This window comes from Plectropomus leopardus, chromosome 5 (genome assembly GCF_026936395.1).
Source record: "Plectropomus leopardus strain MGB_pleo_1.0 chromosome 5, ASM2693639v1, whole genome shotgun sequence".
NCBI classification, from domain to species: domain Eukaryota; kingdom Metazoa; phylum Chordata; class Actinopteri; order Perciformes; family Serranidae; genus Plectropomus; species Plectropomus leopardus.
This window is the reverse complement of record NC_142180.1, coordinates 23,221,202-23,244,741: the sequence shown is the minus strand read 5'-3', so window position 1 is coordinate 23,244,741 and position 23,540 is coordinate 23,221,202. Positions and strand designations below refer to the sequence as shown.

The window sequence follows — 23,540 nt, the reverse complement described above, 5'->3', positions numbered from 1 at the left end:
CCTGCAATGGAGACATAAAACAAAGAGAAACAAGCTCTCTCAGGCTTTGGTTACACAGACAGTACTTGTTAATGGAATAAACTCTTTGTTAGTTATTGGGATTTTTTAACAATAAGAAACATATAGAATATCACCAGTCTGATCCTGTAAGATTTTTCTCTTTGTTTCTTGCTTCTCATGTGTCTCTCATTTGTGTTTGTGTGTTTGTTTTTCTTCCTCGTTCTCTCTCTCTCTCTCAGTCTCCAGACACCGCTCTGCCTGACGGTGTGAGGTGGGTGGCCTGTCAGGGTTCACAACCCCACCTGAGACGTTATCCTTGTGGAGTGTGGACTCTCTTCCATGTTCTCACTGTCCAGGCCAAGAACGCTGGAGGCAGAGGTACACACACACACACACACACACACACACACACACACACACACACACACACACACACACACACACACACATACACTGAGATTGTATTGCTGTGAATGAAATGGGGCACTGAAAGTTCATGAAGACAGGAGCGGAGGGCTTTGTGAGGCTTTGTAAACAAATTAGCTCAGGAATGTTTGGTGCTTTTTTTTTCACACTGGCCAGATTTAACATCACACGGTGAAAAGACTGAGCACACACAGAAACAAACAAATATCACAGTGAGGTGTTGATCACAATCTTTGAGTTTTTTTGTCTATGTTTTGTCATTTTGTCACAACTAAAATTGAGCCTAATTGCGGCTGTGTGAAAAGGGATTATGTTAGATTAGTGGAATGTGAGTGGTTAATAAAACAGGCTGATGACCGGAGGCTCCACTCCTGGCAGGGACGTTAATCTCCCTTCAACACACAAACACACACACACACACACACACACACACACACACACACACACACACACACACACACACACACACACACACACACACACACAGAGGTTAATCCCGAGGTTTACGGACCATCATGTGACCTGCAGATGGACTGGTCAAAAAAGGGGCGTCCATCTGGCCCCCCACAAACCACCAGCTGAATGGATGGATATGTCTATATACTGCACAGTATTGACCATCATATAAAACTCTATTTACATACACATTATTAAAGGTGTGAACACATTTGTAAAGGTTTGAATACAAGCCCATCCTTATTTTCACAAAGAGCTCTCTTTCTCTCTCTCTCTCTCTCTCTCACACACACACACACACACATATACACACATACACATACACACAGTCAGTACGGTTCATCTGAAGGTCCTGCTAAGCCGAGAACAAAAGCAAACAGCTCCAGGAAAATATGTTTGTGGACTGTTGAAGTCCTGAGACAACAGCATGGCCACCATTCACACAGAGGGTTAACTGTATTTAATCTCCAGATTGGGTTATCCCATTCACATAGATAATTCATCTCAATGTGGGGTTAACCCAGCTCTCTGTGACTCCTGGCCCACATAACCGTGGGAATCCAGGAAGCTCTGGACCCGCACTGCCATAAGCGAGCAGGTTAATGTATAGAAACAACCAGCTTTACAGTAGCAGTTGTGTTTGTATAAGAGAAAATGGCTGATTTCTACTTGTTGAGAGGAGGTAATGTATGAGATTTTGCATGTATTTATACTCTTGCTGAGGCTGGGTTTTTTTTCTAAAAAAGTTAACCACCATTTTTACTTAAGATGTTACCACAAAAACATAAACATATAAAGTGACATTACCAAGATATAGAAAGCTCATCCCCATTCCCATGGCATCAAATATGGCATCTTGGTCAATGGACATCTGCGGAAGATTTGGAGGTATTTAGTGTCTGTATGAGATGCCCCGGGCTTTCAGCTCTCTCCAAAGTAAACTTTTCCTTGGCAATGATGTAGTATAAAGAGAAAGAAAGTCTGAGAAGGGTGGAAGTTAGGGGTGGTGGATTGGTCAAACAATACAGGACTTTCACCTAGGTGATTGGTGTTCATGCCCCGTGTAAACCTCAGACAATGTACGGACATTGTGCTGAGTTTCTTTCACACATGTAACACACAACAGAAGATTGTGTCAGAAGTGTTCTCATCTACTGGAAATATGGCATCTGGGTAAAGCATGCAGAAGGCAGGACATGACGTGGATTACATCGCAGTCACAAAACCAGTTTGTAATTTTATGATAAACGACAGAGTCTCTTGCTATTCCTGGAATTTGTCTGACAATTTTGGCTTCGGCCTTTACTGACAAAAACTCCTGAATCTCCTTATCCTTGCAGTTAGTTATTTTTGTTGCCATCTTTGTTTAAATTGTCCTTCTTCATAACCCTCGGGTGCTTGTTTTCTTCCTTTCTTCGTGTGAGCTTCATGGTAGAAACATTCTCAACACAGCCACTTGGTCACTGTGATCTCTGGACAATTACCTGCTCGATTCACACATGGGCCTAATCTGACATATCATATTTGTTCTCAATAGCTGGCAGGATGAAGTCTGTTTAATGTCCAATTCATCTGACAGTTTCTCACATAGAGCTCCTCTGGGTAATGTCTAGTTAATTCAGATTTGCTGTGCATGTGTGAAAGGGGCTGAAGTTATGGTCATTTGACATACGTCACATGACACAGATGTTAACTTACTTAAGTTAGACAACAGACTTTCTTATTTTAACCCAAACCATGATCTTTTTTTCAAACCTAACCAAATAGTTTTGTTGCCTAAACCTAAAATAGTTTTGATGATGAAACCTACATTTACTGTGAACATGGACATTTATTTTGAAAGGCACTATGCAACCAGTGGGGATCAGTATGCAAACAGTACACATCAAAAACTGATGCTGCAGGGTTACCTTGAGTGACATAGTTTGCAGTGTAGGGCTACTGATCAGGCTGCTGCATTTTGCTAGTTGGGATTGAGAACGTGTTTACATGAAGCAAAGTTTGTGTTAACAAGGAGTTTGTGGTGTAGTTTTTATTGTGAAATACACAGTACATCTCATTTTGATCAGATTACTGGTGCTCAATAATAACTGACAGCATAAAATGTCTTTTCCTCCAGATTCCCGGGAGGTGCTGAGTGCGATGAGAAGATACATCCGCCGCTTCTTTGGATGCAAGGCGTGTGCAGAGCACTTTGAGACCATGGCGAGGGAGAGCATGGTGGAGGTGAACACGCTGTCGTCTGCAGTCCTGTGGCTTTGGTCCAGACACAATCGTGTCAACAACAGAGTGGCAGGTAGGAGCCAGAACAATCATCTTTAGCTAGTTTTCAGAATCGCTTTTGGGGCAAAGTAGAAGTGATTCTCTTTTTACTATTTTAGTTACAGCTGTGGTCCTTAAAATAACAGTAAAGCAGCTGTTGAAGAAATTATAGCATTCATAATGTGACATATCTCAGTGAAGTGCAGAGTGCAAGAGAGTGTCATCAAAAATATTTCAGTGTTAAGATCGAAGAAGAGCAAATTTGACATACATCACCCAAAAATGATTTATCTTGGCATACACTGAGAAAACTTAACCATCAACACAGGACTGGAACTTGGAAAATTTGTATGTTTTTGTTTTTTTAATTTTATGTGTCTGAAAATGAAAAACATTTTTCCCACAAACTGCTTTCTGTTACCAAGGGAATGTGTGCTTTTATTTTAAGGCCAAAAAAGACCTCAATAATAACAAACGTAACTTCAAATGAGATAAACTGATATGAACTCAATCATGTCAATCATCCTTCATGCAAAAACACCAGTCTTGATCTGGTTTTCAGTGTCTTAGAGGATCTGTTTTGTACTGGGAGTCAGAAAAAACAAGGAATTTGAAATTTTGGTTCATGGGAAATTATAATGGCCTTTTATTGTCTGTTCTCTGACATTTTATAGACAAAAAGACAAAATTGATACAATAGACCTTATGTAAATGCAGCTTATGTAAATAGCAGATGTTTCATTGTACATCATATGCTATACAGATAATGCAGTTTGTGATAATGGCTGAATTATGAGACAATGCCCTCGGCATACAGACTTTATTGTTGTTTAGCCTCTTGTTGTTATTTTGCATCTCTTTGTAGTTGTTATGCTTCTCTCTAGTTTCATGTCTCTTTTTGGTCATTTTGAGTCTCTTCATAGTTGCTTTGCGTTTATAGCTCACAGCATATTGACAGGACACAGTCTCTGGCTTTTGTTTGATATCTAGTGTTGGCAAAAAATATGTTTGTGCATTTGCAATCCGTTGTTAGCACCATTAGCTTGTTTACTGTATGACATGAATGCTGCTGTCACACTGCTGTCCCACTGTGCCGCATTCAAACTTCACATGGAAAACTAAATGAATCATTTTATATTCGTATTGAACAACCAAATTCAGTTCCACTGGCATAATTCGGAGTCAGGTACAGTCCTACTGTCCAGTAATCCATAGACTATATGACAAATATGAAAGTTGTGAAGCTGATTTAAGTCCACGTTACATACCTGAGTGTGCTAAACCATCCCTGTCCCTCCCACTCCTCTTTTCACACCTGCGTCTATCCGTCCACACCTTAAGCATTACCTGACTCAATTCTGGGGGATATTTTTTAGTTCTAGTTTCCTCTCACGGTCAGTTAGTCTTTTGTAATACGACTAAGAGGGTGAGGGGAGGATGGATCCTCAGATCAGACACCAGCTGTCACCCCGTCTTAGTCCTCCAAGTATCATCTGCTTCTGCCTCACCCATTTTCTCCTGACCCCCCTTTGCCATCCTCTGTCCTGCTGCACATCCTTACTTTGATTCTCTCCCACATAATCAGTCAACCATTTCTTATTCATATCTCCTCTAGACTTATTTCCTTGAATCCTGCTGTTTGACCTTATCCTCATAGGTCTTTACTCCAAACCCCGCCCTAACCACTTGTTCACTTTTTGTAGGCTGTACAAAGAAATGAGAATCTTCACGTCTTTCCTTTTTTGCACAGGGTTCCCACGGATCTTTAGAAAGTCTTAAAAGGCATTGAATTCATTAATCCCAAAATGGGGCCTTAACTGGTATTAAAATGTCAAATAAATCATAAAATTCTTCAAATGCTCAGACATGGGAAATAGGATTTTATAATTTTTTTTCCTGAGGTTACATTGTAAAACTCTTAACTTCTAATGATAATAATAAGAACGATTATTATTATTATTATTATTAAAAATATTTTTTCAAAATTTAGCATATCCCTAAGTCATGATTTATATTACAGTAAATATTTGGGCAAAATTGTCCCTATCACTGAGTTACTGATGTTGGTTCATGGTTGTTTTTTGTTTGTTTGTGTGTTTGTTTGTTTTTTTAATTCAGTTTGGCTGTTGTGAAATTGGTCTAAAATTTAAATTCACTGGCATTAAAAAAAGTCTTAAAAGGTCTCAACTTTAACTTGCCCTGAGCTGTGGGAACCCCAATGGATCAGAATGCACTTTTTTTAAGTCTAATCACCAATCCTGTCTTGTCTATCTTTTCTTGCTCTGCATATAAATCTACAAAGTTTTCTCTCTTTTTTTGACTGTGTTGTATCAGCATTTACATTTCTGCACATCCGTCTCGAGAGCATTAAACAGCTCCTAAGCGTCCCTCCTCCCTTGTCTGTGTTCATATGATTTTATTAGGCGCAGGGCTGTCATTAACAGCCCACTTTGTTAAATCACTATCTTTTGTTTGTGTTGACTGCCCCCTCTTCTAGCTCAGGGACAGCTTGTGTCCTGAACAGCAGGGGCCAGAAGGACACCCGTCCCTGCGTGCGTCTGCTCCCCAGACACTTAAACACTATTCAACCCGCCACCTTCATCCATCCGTCTTCCCTCGCTTCCTCTATCTCTGTTGCGGTCTTTCTCTCTTTCCACTCACCTTCCCCTGGGACTCATATCCTGCGCTTGACAAGTAATGGCACAGCATCCTTGCAGGATGGGTCCCCCAGGAACCAGCCCTCTTCTTGCCCACACACACACACACACACACACACAATTCCCAAGGTATTGTGTGACAGCAGGTGGCAAACACCATGACACAAGCCACACACACTCCCCTTCCTTCCCTCCCCCTCCCAAACACACACACAGCCTTTCCAAGCATGGGTCAAGTTGTGGCGTGTGGCAGGGGGAGTTAGTCATGGCGGAAGGTGAGTCAGGGTCCACGGGGGATAAGTCGGGTGAATCGGAAAGAGAGAGGGAGGAGACGCGGGTTTTGCTGTGTTTGTAGCAATGAGTGGCGGCGTCTCCCTGAGGAGAGCACACTCCATCCCTCCATCTACTCAACCCCTCCTCTCGCCTTTGCCTAAAGTGGAGCTCTTTAGCAGGCCTCCCCGCCCCTCCTTTCAGGAGCAGCCAAGCATGAAAGAGCAGCTATTTGTAAAGCGGACGAACAATTAATTTAGCTGGCAACAAAGAGGCCCCAGGGCCCTCGGCCTCCTCGCAGCAGCAGAATTAAGACCGGTGGCAGCTCAGTCCTGTTGCTGCTTGTCAACAGGCTGAGACTGATTCACATTTCTACAGACAAACGGCAGCAGGCCGGGCTGCCTTCAGGACTGTGTGTGTTCTCGTGCAGCACAGGGTCTGGCATTTCTTCATACAGGATAGAAACATCTTTTAAAATGTTTCCATTCTCGTGCGAAAACAGCTCCTATATTTTTTATGACTGATATGACATTAGACGGCATTGACTTAAAATATTTTGCATTAAATACAGTATTTTTATATGAGTATTTTATATGATTATATTCTTGAAGATAAAAAAAACATAAATTTAAATTTGTTTTCAGAATAGTTTGTCTTATTGGGTTCTTAGGGCTTCGTATCAGTTGTTGCCATAGGTGTAGATTTTATTTACAATTAAACCATGAAAGATGCAGCTGACTTTTCTTTAGATGAAAGTATTGTCATTTCTACCATAAATTGATGCAGAAAAGGCAAAAAATGATGCATTTAAATTCACCGTAGGAAATTAAGTGTTTAATCCTCAATATTTCCTGGGAGAGGACCCCAAACCCAAAATTTCTTTTGTGTCCCCTTGAAAATTTAAACAAAACCTACATCCTTAGTTGACTCTTGTTCTAAACTTGATACATCTACTTTAGATGGTAAAATAGGTTTGTTGTGTTGCCTCCTTTTTGCCATTAGCATGTTCTTGCACTGCTTAAACACTAACTGTTTCACCTTAGGTCTCACCTTTTACCTCCATACTAAACTCAGCCCTATTTTGGAAGTAATCAACAACATTACTTCTACTATCAGCCATGTATGTTTCTTTATTCACAATATTATGCATCACAAATCCTTTTAAGGAATATAAACATGTTTTTTTTTAATTCAATAAAAAAAAACAAAAGTTCTCAAATGTCAAATGTTGTCCAAACACAAACAGTCATATAAAAAAATGAACTAAGTAATCCAGAATTTGCAAAATTTTGACTTAAACCAGGAGCTGTTTGAAGAAACAGTTAGTGAGGGCTGAGCTGGGCTTAAACCCAAGGCCACATGTTGGGAGACGGAAATCCCAATATCTTAGATGGTTACCCTTAAACGAAAGAACTTTTAAAGTACAACAAAATGTGGCACATAATAATAACAGAGCCTCAATTATCTGTATGTGTGTTATTTCTGTCAGACATTAAACAAGATAGGTTTCATCCTGAGTATTTAAATTAACATAAAATATCTGACATCATGAGCTCTCCCCAGCTGCAGCCACGATAGCTCAGCGTGCCGTGCGGTGTGGGTGATCCTCACTTACAGAATTAGTGCTGAGGAAGCTAGTTTGACGTGCTGAACAATACATATTTATACCTGATGAATATGTATGTGTGGCAGCGGCGATGACATCTCCGTGACAGGCCATTGTGGCAATCTCAATATGGCTGGTATGGCTAAAGTCACCCTGGCCGCAAACGTGGCAAGCTGATTAGAATAAGGAACGAGATCTGATCTGATCTGATCTGTGTGTGTGTGTGTGTGTGTGTGTGTGTGTGTGTGTGTGTGTGTGTGTGTGTGTGTGTGTGTGTGTGTGTGTGTGTGTGTGTGTGTGTGTGTGTGTGTGTGTGTGTGCGCTCTCACCTGCTGAAATGTATAAAAGCCCCCACACACACCCACAGACTGCACTGCAGCCCATCCAAGACACAGTAAAATTGATGTATCCTTTATGTAAAGTACTGTATGCAGAGTACATACACACATGCATATGACTGAGATTAATCTTGAGCGGCAGAGAGAAGGAGGAGGGGGAGGGAGCGGGGATGGAGGTGGTGGAGGATGTAAATTGACAGTGCTGTAAAGTGACAGACCTGCTGCTGCTGCTGCTCTGCTTTTTTTCCCTCTTTTTACACACACACACACACACACACACACTCTCTCTCTCACACAATGGCCTGTTGGTGACAACAAGCAATTTATTACTGGATGCTGCCCTGTGTGTGTCCTTGTGAGTTTTCATGTGTCTGTTGTGCATGAGTATTTTCTTGTGCCTTTTCTTTTACCAGTCTGTTGACATGGATGCCGTGTTGTGTGTGAGTGACGAGGGGCGTTAGTGGGCAGTGGCTACATGAAAGAAAACATGCTAAAGAAGGAAGTTTCTAATTCATTAGAAGGGCAGCTCCCCTCTGAGGTTTCTGTTGCTCTCATGTTCAATTTGGAGATTGGACTTTGCTTTCAAAGGGGTGTGAAGGGACAAGACAGGTGGTCCAGAGCACCGAGGCCTGCAGCCTGAAAACGGGTGTGTGTGTGTGTGTGTGTGTGTGTGTGTGTGTGTGGGTGTGGGTGTGTGTGTGTGTGTGCATGCGTGTGTGTGTGTGTGAGAGAGAGAGAGAGAGAGGGAGAGTGTATGACAGGGTCTAACAATGATCAATGGGCTTCTGGGATGTCCCAGTGGGAGGGGTGGTGAGATAATAGATGTGGCCAAAGTGGACAGCTACCCCACATGTGTGTGTGAACACACACACACACACACACAGAAATATCAATCCTTAGATTACATGCGCACAAACACAGACAGATGATTTACATATACACACTTAAACACATACATACACATATGCATATAGGCACTTAGTTTTTACGAGCACTGTGACAAGATCAAATGGGTTCAGCACAGATTGCATCCAGTGCTCAGAGCACTTACATCCTCAAGTTGATGCACCAACAAGGAGAATAAAAGAAACAACAATGGATACTGGGCACTTTATGTTGTGCAATTCCAGGATGTGGCAACGAATTGGGACCCCTGCAACATTGTCTGACCTTGTATATTATCTGTTGTGAGTTAGTGAAATACTTATTAGATTATTAGGGTGAGAAAACTGTATTACTGGCAGAAACACACCTCTTTAGTTAAATTCATGCATCAAAAAATGCACTTAAACAGAATACTGGCAGCCAATGTACATAAAGGGATACTTCAGCTACAAAATGAGCATTTGTGCATCAGTCATTCACTCTGTGTTAAGATGAATTTGAAGACAACTCAAAGAAAATATTGTTTTTGTGTGAGTGAGGAATCCAAAAACTAAAAAGAAAAAAAAAGTAAGGATTTGAAGAAAAAGGGGTTTGCAATTAACAACAGCCAAACTATATAGACCAGTCACTGACACACACTGACACAACTCGTGCAGTATAATCCAAGTCTCATTTTCTAGCTGTATGATCATTATTCCCAGAAATACATGAATTTTTGCTAAAGCATTACTACTTAAAATACCTCTACATGAACAGTGTCATGCACAGATGAGTAGGCAACAGGGGCAAGTGCATGCATTTGAATTCTGCTAGATATACTAGCAGAATTTGGGAAGTACTGAGCATATGACTGGATAAATTAGACTTGAATTATACTGCACAAGTTGTGTGAGAATATGTAAATAGATGTTGTGATATTGTTTTGGCCTCTTTAACTTCAATTCATCAAGACTCTTTTGAGCTTTTTAATTCTTTGTTCACTGTAGAGGCATGCCAGAAAAACATTTTTGTGGGTCAGGTATTCCTTCAAGTATCACAAGTACTGTACGTGTAGCAATGGATCATATTATCTAAGTTAATCATACGTTTAACAGTCTACAGTAACTGACTAACTATATCTGTCAAATGAAGACAGTGGAGTAAAAGTACATTTTCCTTAGTGGGGTGGAATTGAGGTCTTGTGTCCCAAAAATGGAAATAATCTAGTATTGAAGCTGCTTTTGTCAGTGTACTGAGGTTGTTTATTTGGTAGATTTATGGGAAAAATTAATAAGTCAAGAACAGATGTCAGTATGTTTAATTCTGCTGCTCTCACAATACTGAATTTTACATTTTCAATCACACAACTTCCTTTTTATAGTCACAATTTAAACTTTCTCCCTACAATACTGTTGTGTGCTCGATCTTGTCCCAGTGCCTAAGTGATCAGGGCTCAGCTGTGTTGTGCTGTGTAGATGCACAAAAACTAAGATAGCAGTTCACATATGCAGCATATGCAATTGCTAGTTATCTGGAGAAAAGATAATATATAAATATTTGGTAGTTTTGCCTGTGAAGAGCTTGTTTGGTATATTAGCTAATTATTTCCTTTTTCGCATGATTTTTTGTATGACAGACGGGAAGATGTTTGTAAAATAATGGTCTCACGTAGTCCCATGTGGGATGAGCCAAACGTTTGGCATGACACAGAAATGAATAAAAATGAATGAATGGATAAATGAATGTACAATACCGTAACTCTACTTCTGTGTTTATCTCTGCAGGTGCTTTGAGTGAAGACCCAAACTTCCCAAAGATCCAGTGGCCTTCACCAGAAATGTGTCCGGCCTGCCACACAGTGAAGAACAACGGGGATCACAAGTGGAGTGAAGACCATGTTCTTCCTTTCCTCTTGTCCTACTTCTCTTCCAGCAGCATCCTCACTGGTACGGCTTAACATCGGAGTTTCTTTTCTGAAGTGTGCATTGCTCATAAATTCAGTGCTTTTTTTACAGAACTACAGAAATGTATTTTTTCTCTCTGAGAAGCTCAAAAACACATTACATCTGCCTGTGTATCTGTTGTCTACATGTGAAGCAAGCTGCCCATTAAAAAAGATACCTGCTCCCAGCTAGTAAAGACCTAACACAAAAAAAGGAGTTAAAAAAAAAAGGGAATGAGGTAGCAAAGAGAGTACATAATCCCACTGTCACCATTACCCACCCAACTTCCTTGTGCAATGTATTTGAACTAATTTTTTGTGTTAACTTTTTGAAACCTGAGCAAATTTGTTTCATTTCTTTCAGAAATATGGGGAAAAAAGACAACAACTGGCAAAAAATGTCTGAAAAACCTAATAGTTGACAAAGAAAATGAAAATCAGTTTTAACAAGGGGGAAGAATAATAACAAAATTATAAAAATAAAAATAAAAAAGGGAAAAATGTCCAAAAAATATATTTCTGAGCATAAATAATATAATTGTGTATTTGAAATTATGCTACAGAAAAAAATTGTACATATATTTATATTTTAATTTTCTGCGTTTTTTTTCAGGTCATTTTCTTAAGTGATTTTTTTTTTCTTTTTTTTTTTCTTATTTTAAGGTAATTTTTTGTAACTTTTTACCAGGTTCTCACTCTTTCTTTGGGTATTGTATGTTAAGTTACTCATTGCCTTCTCCCCATGTTGAAAGAAATCAAACCATTTTGCTCAAGTTTCAAAGGGTTAAATATCGTTTTTTAATTTCATGCTGCATCGTACTTGATTTGGGTGTGCCAAATTCTAGCAAATTGAAACAGTTTATTCTCTAAATTATATTAAATATAATCTTCATCTTAAATGAATGTAAAATATGAATTATAGAGAGTAGTTTTTCTTCAATGTGAGTTTTTTGGGGGTTTTTTTTGTTCTGTAATGAGTGAATAGCAAAGAAATAGCTAAAGGTTCATCATTGATCCAGATGAATCGAGGATGATTATCAGATCTTCTGTTTCTAGGTTTGAGGTGATGACTTTAGAAATAATGTACCCATGTCTTTGTTTTCCTCAGACTACCTCGAAGATGAAAATGTGGTCGTGTCAAAACAGAGGGAAAAACACGCGAGTCAGCAGCGAGCTTTAGAGGCTCAGAAACGTGTCGAGAGGAAAGCCAGGGAAGCTTTAGAATCCATGACACATCCTCTGCCATCGCAACCCGCTGCACAAGAAGAGGAGGAAGAGGAGGAGGAGGAGGGAGAGGAGGGGATGCAGGATGAAGAGGAGGAAGGTGGGGAAGGAGCAGCAGCAGCAGCAGCTGAGACGACCCCATGGGCCAAGCCTGAAATGGAGATGGGTCGAGCCCGACGGCAGGCCTACAGGAAGCCGAGCATTGTGGGGATGAAGATGCGAGAGCCGCAGGAGGACATCGTTGATTTAGACTCATTCGTCAACCAGCACTACAAGGTCAAGGCGCTACGGGTGGCCGCCTCCAGCCGCGTCAAACAGCGCACCCTGCAGAGGAAGGAGGAGCAGGAGCCGGGGCCTGTGTTCGGGCTCGGCATGGAGCTGGACGCGGGGCTCGGGATGGTGGGGCTGCAGCCTGTGGATGCAGACTTTGAGCTGGATATGGAGCGGCAGAGGAAGAAGCGAGAATTGACAGGTCAGTACTTTCTTGAGAAGGCCGAGCTGAGCCACAGAGGACGCTGGATGTCCGTGCTGAGCATTGGATTCTCCAAAGTGGACATCAGCCTGTGTGTCATCCTTTATTTCCTGTCCTCCATGTGTCTCCTGGCCATGTACCTTTTCTTCAAAAACCGCCTCAGGCTACGGCGGGCTAAAGTGTCCCTGCCCTGAACCAAAGTTTTTCCTAATCTGAGTCAGCAACGATTAACATTCATTAGGTTCCTGTAGGCTGAGGTTGGGTTAGTGTAAGGGGATGTGTCACGACTAGAGCGATCTTAGGTGGTCCGCTTAACTGTTACCTGCAGACAAAGAACAGTAAAATCTGACAAATTGATCTTACTTAAAATAATCTTGGAAACCCAGTGCCTTGAAATGTATTGTAATGTGAATGCAACTATTAATCTTAATCAACTTTATATCTAATTGTTAAGTTTCCTTCAAATCTAGCTGTATTTACTTAATTTTGTGAAGTGGTTAAGACCTGGAAAATGACAACTAAAATGTTTTTTCTAAGTGTTAGCAGTCTCAGTAAACCAAGTTAGTTTGAATTAACTTCATTGTGATGAAAACAAAAACTTAAAAAAAAAAAACATAGGTACACATAACTAAATTTTAAGTAAACTTAACACTTAGATATAACGTAAACATCAATTAAAATTAATTGTTATATTTACTTAAATTTTTCAAGGCAATCAGTTTCCTTGATTTTTTTCTAAAAGTAAAAATAATGTTTTCAATTTTACAGTTTGACTGGAGAGGAAGAGAAGGGATAATTAGCAGATTATGCTCCAGATCTTTCAAAATTGGGTCAGTTATTTAACGTTACATCTATCTGGCCTCCAGAGCTTTTCAGGCAGCAGCTCAACTGTGAAAAAGTCAGAGCATATAGGTGTTTATTTCCACAAGTGGGCTTGGGATTTGCACCTTAGTAAAGGATAATCAATTTGTCTTTTTGTTGAAAAAAATTTTGAAGGAAAAAAATTTGAGATGAATATAATTTTTGCAATTTGAATGAAGTGAATGCAACTAATGCCTTTTTTTGTACTAAGTAATTTCTGTTGCTTTAAGGAAGTGATGGTCATTTGTAACATTGTGATTTTAAACTTTTTTCTTTTTTTTTTTAATCTCTGACAGTCGGGTGAAGACTTCCCTGTGTACTATGACCAAAAAAAAAACCCAACTTAATTTTAGTCACAATTCGTATATATTTACACGTAAAAATGTTTGAATCATTTGAACTTATTACTCATATAGATTATTCATTGATTTAAGAAATGTTTGGTTGTATCTTAAATTACAGATGGACTGTTTTCCCTCCAGTTAATCACTGCGAGTTTTGTTTAAAGTATTAATTGAGATGTTTCTGCATTTCATTTAATAATCAGATGTTAAAATCCGTAAGTGCTTTTTGGGGTTTAATACTTTGTTGTAGGCTCGACAGTTGCATCATATTGCTGAATACTGTGACAGGACCGGCAGCAGGTCCACTCTAACTTTCACAGAGAAGAGCGGATCAGCCGTCTGTTGTTCAGCTCCTTTTGAGGTGGCTTCCTGTACATCACACTGAGCGTTATGTCACCTCTTTGATTATTACATCACACTGCTGAGTCCACATAACAGCCCCTCTGGTTGTTTGTGAAGTGTTGTGGAGCGACACATATGTTCACACTGGACAAGGTTTAAGAATAAGTAGGATTTGTTTTTGGCTTGAGTCTGACATGTAAAGCTTCAGCTGGTCATCTCAAAAACACTGTTTTACTGTTTGCTTCTTCGCTTCTGTCTCAATCAATAAAATTATTTTTGATAAGGACTCAGTGCTTTTACAATACTCTGAAACCTGTAAATTGTTGAGGTATATCTCGTTAAAGGGACAGTGTACGCACAAATAAAAAATACATACATACATAACCTTTAGCGCCATTTATCATCTAGAATGCTTTGGTGTGAAATGCTGAGTGCTGGAGATATCGGCTGTAGAGATGTCCACTTTCTCTTTAATTTAATGGAACTAAATGGCACAAGCACCAAAAAAAAGTACATTTTATAAAAACTCAACAGAAATGTCTCTTTCAACAATTCATGACCTGGTAACTCAAAATAATCCACAGACTGTGTTGTGAGCAGTTTCATGTGGGAACTATTTTCTTTCTACCAAACTACACCCACCAACTGTATCACCGTGCAGGAAGTGTGCATCTACTCATCGACAAGATGCTCGAGCTTGTGACAGCGCAAAATGCAAACATTAATGGCGTCCTTCTCGGCTGAGATGTAACGTTAGCCAGCTCAGTGGTGCAAGGTGAGCGAGCAGCAGATGCACGCTTCCTTCTGCACAGTGATACGGTTGGCGGCTGTCGTTTGGTAAAGAAATTAGTTTCTACATGAAACTGCCCAAAACAAGGTCTGTGGATTGTCTCTGGTAATTTCTGGAAAGACACATTGCTGTGCAGTTTTTCAAATGTAATTTTTTCGGCGCTTTGAGCACCACAAGCTGAGTGGCATCTAGTTCCATTATACTGAAGAAAAGGCAGACATCTCTACGGTTAATATCTCCAACACTCAGCAATTCACATCAAAACAATCTAGATTGATAAATAACCCGAAAGGTGAGAGGAGACATCTGTACTTTTGATTTTGGGGTGAACCGTCCCTGTAAAGTGGAAACAGGCAGCTTTTCATTAAAGCATAAAAACTTGCCTATTTCCTTTTTAAATACCCATCAATCACACCTTCTTTTTACCAAATAACATTAAATTACACAAGGGGTGAAGCTTGATCACATCTGTATCAGCTCAGATGTCAAAATATGTTTAGAGAACCGCCCAGATGTTTTCCACTGCAGGTTTGGCAAAAACAAGATTTTGTGTTTGTTTTTTTGTTTTGACTAAGACATTCAGGACATGAGGCACGAGCACCGGGGGTGCTGCATGTAGAAACGGGGGGTTAAAGCATCCAAGGTTGAAGGAAAAAGCCTGTTGCCATCTGCTGTGCAGCGCAAGCTAAATCCTAACAATTTCATTGGGATTATAGCAAGTGAATAATCCAGCTTTCCTTTAGGACTAGAGGGGAGAGATTACCCTTGAGGATTAGCTCCCTGCAGATAATAAACTTTATTAAAACGCAATCGGCTTTCGTGGGGCTTCTTTCCTCACACACTTGGAGGTGAGCTCAGCGGGGGGGCAGGCAGGCAGCAGCAGACCCTCGGGGAGGGCGACATGGGTGAGATGGTTGGGTGAGGTGGATGAAAGCAGCGGCAACAGTGATCGTGTGCGGGATGAATGGACGGAAAGACGAGGGTCTGATGTGGTCCGGATTACAACAAGCCCATCGGAAGGACAACCGACACTTGATCTTGAGCTTTGTGTTTTCCTGGAACAGGGACTTGAATTCCCTTGACTCTTGTCTACCCCACCCCCCACCGATACACACACACACACACACACACACACACACACTCACACACACATAGACACACACACACACACACACACACACACACACACACACACACACACACACACACACACACACACACACACTCACAAACACATAGACATACTCTGATCTCATCCAAAACTCCACTCCATCTCTTTATCCTAAACATGTTTTCAGCAGTATGACAGGTTTTGATGGTGAATTGGTTGAGTAAAGGCAGTCGATTCCTCTAACATCACACACACACACACACACACACACACACACACAGACGCACACACACACACGCACACACAATAGGCTGATTAATAGCCCTACATTAAAGCACAGGAGCATCAAGGCAGAGCAGCTGTGGTTCTGTGACTTAATCAAACTCTCAGATACTTTGAATTAGACCCTCAATGACACATTATGATCGCCAGAATGGACTGAGAAAAACAGTTTGTCACCGGGAAGCTTCTGCGAGTTATTTATACCTTTTTCAAACATTATTCCATATATCACTTGACAAAATTTAATATCAGGGTGTGCTGTGTGTTTTTTTAACTTGGGAAACTGTCAAACTAAAAGAGGTATTATGTGTCCTTCTTAAACATTTTTTGTGTGTTCAACAACTGTTTGTTTTGAAATATCTGACCGTACGTTGCTTTTTTGTTTGCCTATGCTATGGCTTAGAACTAATGTGAAACACATTCATGACTTGACTTTTGGTATAAGTACCTTTTCCCCACACATCCGATCTGTTAATCTGTTTAAATGTTTACCTGTGTTTGTTATAGGATTGGAGTCAGCACTGCTTCGTGCTGCTTACTCCACAGAAGCCCTTTATCAGGCGCCGTGAGCCTCGGTGAGCTGCAAGTGTTATGCTGGTTCAGACTAATGATGGTTAATGAGGAAGTTGGCAGCGGTATAATATCTGTTTGCAGCTTTGCCAAGACTGAGGTGAGTGGTTCACCCTCAGGACAGACGCTTCAAATTTAAATCAGGACACATCTAGAGCTGTTTATGTTCATTGTCTGTTTCAAATCAGAAGAAGAGTTCGGGGAATTTAATTTAAGGGTTGTTCCTGCTGTAGCTTTTTCTTGAAGCTGTATTTAGACTGAATGAGGAAAATCAACAAAAGTGTCATTGTAAGGTGTTGTTTAAAGGCTTAACTAAACAGCAATTGTCCTTTAAGAGATTTAGGAGGACATATTGTTTAAAATTTAATGTAATACCTATGTTTTTTTAGTGAATAAGTACCTGAAAATGAGAATTAATGTGTTTTTATTTACTTACAATGAGCCGAGAGCATCACAATACACACAGACACAGACTGTTTCAATGTTTGCTATTTAAAACATTTATGGCTGTGGGCACAAAACTCCAACCAAAGTGGGATTTCTTGTCTGTATCTGCGGCCAGAGGGGAGGAGGATGAAGCGTGGGTTGAGGGGGTGACAGGGGTAGTGAGCTATTGTAAGTGCTCTAATAAGCTATAATAAAAATTGGGAAACCTAGTTTTCAAGGTCAAGAAAAAACTTTGAAACTCAACTTTTAAGCCAACATTGAAGTCTGTAAAGCAGGGATGCTCAGCTGGCTTTGTTTGGGGGCCACTTTTGCAAAATGACAGGAGGTGAGGGGCCAGTCGCAGTGGCCGAATACATGTTTCATGCATTTTAGGACACTTCTTAAATTTTACCTTTCTCGAATTTTAGGATGTTTTTAGGATTTTAGGACATTAGGGGCTTAGCTAGGACCTCTGTTGGGGGGTGTGGGGAATCCTCAACTGGCATTTTTTTTATAAACAAGCACTATTTTGATGCTGTTTTATCTACTCTGGCACATAAAAGTACAACAACAATTCTCTGTGTGAATCATTTTTATTTTTATTGTGAATTAGAAAATGGTTGGTGGGGCCACCTGGCACCCATTTGGGTGCCAGATTTGGCCCACTGGCCCCTATCACTGCCTTAAAGTAATGAAGAAAGTGTTTTCTGTTGTTGTTGTTGTTGTTTTTAAGAAAAGAAATTGGAACATGGACAACAACACTTGGACAAACTCTATCCACAGATGAAGCTTTTGATTTGACTAAAACATCCAGCAAAAAATATCACAGAAATCGCCCAGTTTGCCATCCCTCCTCCAGGTACACACGAGCCATTCAATCAAAAAGGCAGGATTACTTTCTTCAGAACTTTTTATGTGTTTATTCAGTGCAAAACAAATGCTGTGTGCTGAGATATTGTTGTGTTATGAAAGCAGAGAGTGAAGGGTAAAAACCTCACCTTGCTGCCCTGTTGTTGTCTTCCATAAATTAGACAATGTGGGGTTTTATAGTCGCTCTTCTGCTGTATGCTCTCTGCCTCGATGTTTATTACCCCTTCGGTATTGATATTAAAATGCAGGAGGGGCCTGATGCATTTTTCTGTCATCTCTCTTTCTGACTTTAATAATACTATAAAGCTTCCTGCTGTGGACAGAGAGAGAGAGAGAGAGAGAAGGAAGGAAGGAGTGAGGGGGGGGTGAATAAATTATGAAAAAGAGGTTAATATATGGTGTTGGTATATATCACATCCAAACTAAGCCAGATCCCCTTTCAGTTTTAAACATTCAGCCTTTTAAAGGCAGGAGTCAAGTAGGGTCAGATCCATCTCATTTTACTGCTGCGTTCCCTCCCCCTTCATGTGGACGCTCATCTGCTCGTCTCCCAAACATCTCGTCTCTCCATCAGTGTGTCGCGATGCTGTTTGAACCGAAGAGGCTGCCACTTTGTTGCAGTGTTCAACCAAAAGAAACTAAAAGAAACTTGGAGTGTTGACATAGAAAATGATTACATATAAAAGTATGTAAATGTAATCATGAATAGCTGTATGAACGTATGATTCATCCATGATCATGTTTAGGTATTTTCAGAGACCTTCACTGTCTGCATGCAGGCATGTGAGGAGGCTCCAGGGTGTCTGAAGGTGAAGACACTGTAAGATAAAGACATGTAGATGTTTGGACTCCAATAGTAGACACATACAGTATGTATGACATTTGTATTACACTTTATAAGAGTGACTCATAGAAAAACATAAAAAAACAGTAGAGCCACAAGGTCTGTACTGAGAGGGGACTGTGTAATCCTTTACAGGTCCACCACCTTCATGCTGCTCTCTGATAGCTTCTCAACTGCAACTCTCTTCCCTCTGATATAAGACACTGTAACACCTATCACACCTTCACACAAAGGCTCAAGGCCTGGCTTTTGGAATATCAGACACGTGAACATTTGTAATCAACACAGCATTGTTCTCTCAAACATTACTGTTATATTTGCTAACCTGCTGCTTACTCGCCTTATGTCTTCTGCCCGTTGCTAGGCAGCCAGCTTTGCATGGGTATGCATGAAATACCTATTTTATTGACAACCTGCCTGACGTTGTGTCGCATAGACTGCCTGTGTTTGAGTGCATACGATCATATTGTTAACCTGTAACTGCATATTTTAACATTTTATTAAGGTCTACATTATGACTCTTGTATTTTATCTCTTGTTGCTGTTGCTGCTCTGCATGTCTGCATGTTATGTTTAGTGTGTGTCGTTACTTCTTGCTGCGTGCATGACTATTTGTGCTAAAAAGTTCTATGTTGTTGATTCACTATTTGTGGTAAAAAGTTATACGTTGTTGCTGTGCTATTGCTTTGTACTGTTGTTTTACTGTCTGTTCTGTCTTGGGAGTTGCTGTTTGTTGTAGCTGTTGCTGTCGTTACGGTGTCCTGCTACAGTTGTTATGTGAATTTTATCATTTTATAGGTGTCAAAACATCTTTAATCAAAGACTATAGTCGAAAATTAGCCTGATGGCTAACACTGGCACATTTACAGAAATGTTCATTAATTTGTATTGTCCTTATAAATAAAATAAATCAAATTAAATTAAAACTGTGTTGTTTCTTTACGTTTTTTGGTGCGTGTAATTGTCCTGCTATGTTTGTACTGTAGCAAGAGCTTCTCAAATCTGATTGATGTTGTCATTAAACTATATAAGATCAGCTGTGGCTCATTAAGTTTAGTTATTATTCATTGAAATGAAGACTGTCCAAGAAAACAAGTTTTCTCTGTATCAAGTGTATTTTTCTGTCTGTTCTTGTCCAATCAATACCTGTGTGTGACTGCTTGTCCTCCCATGTTAGTTTGTGTACCTGCAGTGTGTGTCCTGAATGACTTGAAGGAGAAGTATCTTTGATTTTTAGCAAATTGGGAGTCCTTGCAGTTCATCTGTGCACAGCAGATAGAGCAGAAGTGAGGACAGAAGGGAGGGAGGATCAATAACTTCCTACTATCAACTGCGTTTAGGCCTTGACAATATGCTCCACTTTGCTATTGTAATTTCAACACAAATCCGACCTTTACTTTTTCTCTTTTGCTCTGTTTCTGGTCTTTTATGTTCTGGTCTCGCCCTTCCTCCTCCTCCTCCTCCTCCTCCTCCTCCTCCTCCTCCTTCTGCAGAGTTAGCATATAGCTTACAGGAAGTGTAGGTAATGATGTTGGAAAAGATCCAACGCTTGTCAGTCACATTGTTTTCATTCACTCAGCAGACTTGGCTCCTGTCAGTGAAGTGGGAAGATTCACTCCTCGCTTTTCACTGGAAATCTTGAGTTATAAAAGGCTTTTAGTATCTTTTTTTATCATTTATCTTTTATTTAACCAGAACAGTCTCACTGAGATATTTCTTCTGTTAGGGAGTTCAGTTACAAACAGGCAGAGATTACATCATAAAAACATGTCAAAACATAACAGCAGATACAATACATGCAACAATCAGGAGCTGAAAAGAGTCATGGTACTTGTTAAATGCAATAACATTTGTAGTAATGAAGGGGTCTTTAGCACATGTATGTTTAAACTTTTCTTATGTAAATAGCAAAATAAAGCACTTAAGCATGTGATATTTTAGGCTGATCAAAGTTTTAACTGAGATGTAGCCTAGACTATGTTGTGCCTTGTTAGTCCTCAAAGATTTGTAATTTAGCTACACTCTCAAAATTAAGGTCACCTTTCGGAGACCCTCATCTCGAAGACCCTAAAGGAAAGTTGGTTGCAAAAACGTATTAGCATTTTGTGCATATTTGCTCATTGTTACATTCCCTAATCAGACTCAAGGGATGCGAGCTAAATAAAGGAAGTTATTAAGAAATAAAAAGGTTCACAACCCGACACTTAAAGGCAACAACTGAAAACTACTTTCTTAGCAAAAGGGGAAAATGTCACAGGTTTAAATATTAACTCTGCATTTCCCAAACCTCTTCTCGAATACAACTTCTCCTGTTTAGATCCTTCCCTGCTTTAAAACAGCTGATTCAAATGATCAACTCCTTATAAACTCCTGCAGCTGCTTGATGACGAGCTGATCATTTGATTCAGCTGTGTTACAGCAGGTAGAGCTCTAAAACATGCAGGAGAAGTGATACTCAAGGAGAGGTTGGGAAATGCTGTATTAACTCTGAAGGAATTGCTATAACACTAGCTCAAGCCACTACTCAAATGCAAGTAAGCATACAGCCTCTCTGCTGCCGTCTGGCTCACTAACCCCATTGTCACATTTCTCCAGTCCTTCAAAACTACTCATAATGAGCAGATCAAGCAGGTGTCTGCAGAGGGAACACAAGAGAAAACAGAGCACGCAACATTATTTAAAGGTTGATTAAATATCTGTTTTTCTTTTAGAGACAGCTTTTTGTGTTGCAGTCATGGACAGATTATGATACAATCGATCCCCAGACATAGATATGCAAAATGCCCCACCACCTCTCCTACATAGAAGCAAGACACTTTTACCTCTTTGTTGTTGTGTCTTTATAGACAGTTTTTGTCCCTTTAAGTTATTTTTTTGTCTTCTTTGGTCATTTTGTTTTTCTTTGAGACAATTTTGCCAATGTTATTTTGTGTCTCTTTTTGATCATTTAGTATGTCTTTGTTGTCAGTTTACGTCTCTTCTGAGTCAGTTCATGGTATTTTGAGCGAGCTACTGATTGGCTCAATGCAGGGGAGGTCCCTGGCACTTTGGGCCCCTGCGTGGATCTGTGCCCAGTAGGATCCTTCAGCAATTTATCATGGTTGTAGTTTATGTTGCACATTCATCTGCCTCATTCAGACATTATTGTTTACAAGGTCTCAGATCGGTAGGCAACGTTACATTTCTCTCAAAGGAAAGAGTCATACTTTTCATGCAGGGATTTGGATCCAGCATTCCAGTCATTTGCTTCCCAGGTTTATCTGATAAAGGTGGTGGGGGTCTGGAGTCTATCCCAGGATGCACTGGGAAGCATGCATGCAGGGTAACACCTTGGGCAGGTGCCAGTGAATCATAGGGTTTAAAATTAACTATATATTTAAATTATGTCTTTGCTGTCCAGAGAAATTTCTATAAAAGTATCTCTAGAGTTTGTCAGTGCATGTCTTGATTTATTAATAATAATAAAATGATAATAATGATGATGACGTCTTTTCTATCATGTTTGTGACAGCCTTTAATCCTGCAGTGTGTCTTGAAAATAATGAAACAACTCTCTCGGGTTATTTTCAAATCCTCCATCAGGTCTTTCATCAGGCAGCCTTGGCTGGACTGTTGCACGAGTTATTTGAGTCAAATGAGCCTATTACCGCCTCGTCTTAGCACGACAGGGTCAGGTTCAATCAGGGAATTGGAAAATATCATTTCTGACGGGAATAGATTTCGTTTGTTCAACCAATCTCTTCTACTAATTACCCAAATGGACAGGAGCTGTCAGGAGACAATAACTATTCCCTAATAGAATTTGCCCCACAAGTGCAATTTAATTTTCTCCTCGGTGCTCTCTGCTAAGGTTTCCCCCCTCGCCTTTCTGCCTCTCTCCCTCTCTCTGCTCCTCTGCTGCTTTCGGACCAAATGCTTGGGGACACGGTGCCGTCGCTACCTAATGTTGTTTTGTCAGGGGATGCCGGAGAGATTGTGGACTGACCGTTTCTGTGCGAGAAAAACTGCTGAGAAAACCCCATCATGGAGGAGAAGAGGAGGAGGAGGAGGAGGAGGAGGAGACAGTCTGCCTCACCGGCGAGCTGCGGTGATTAGGTAGGTCTGCACGCTGCTGTTATATATTCATGCTGCAAATATAGATTTACACTATTCAAAAATATGCATCGTCTCTGAAATGAAGTCACTGAGATATAATGCATTTTGTTATTGTCGATCACAACCGTTACAGTGGATTGTTTATGGTGTTTTGCAGCCATTTCCACAAAATAAGTGTTGTCACCATTTGTAATGCTCTTTTGCCTTGAACCCATTTGATATTTATTTTTGCTTGTGTGGGTGCAAAACTGGAAATAACGTGCAACAGATTTATCCTGTATTTGCATACATAAAAATAATAAATTAAATGCGAATAATATATGATGTTTTGGCTAATGATAAAGCAGGCCTTCTGCAGAGTTACATGACAACAGCGTGCCACGCACCTGTATTATTCTCCATATAAGCGTGCTCTTCCTGCAAAGATGGATGTGTTTCTGTATTTCCCTGCACAGTATAACACGGATCTGTGGATCTCACATGTCAAT

General features: G+C 40.2%; 1 protein-coding gene across 1 annotated transcript in view; it reads left to right on the top strand.

Annotated features, from left to right (window-relative positions):
• Positions 1-14,350, top strand: part of qsox1 (quiescin Q6 sulfhydryl oxidase 1) — a 37,543-nt gene extending 23,193 nt beyond the window's left edge. The window contains exons 10-13 of the mRNA XM_042483986.2: positions 240-378; positions 3,002-3,178; positions 10,664-10,825; positions 11,930-14,350. Coding sequence (XP_042339920.1) covers positions 240-378; positions 3,002-3,178; positions 10,664-10,825; positions 11,930-12,711 — 1,260 coding nt within the window. The 3' untranslated portion in view covers positions 12,712-14,350. The remainder of the gene's footprint in view (positions 1-239; positions 379-3,001; positions 3,179-10,663; positions 10,826-11,929) is intronic.
• The last annotated feature ends 9,190 nt before the right edge of the window (positions 14,351-23,540 follow it).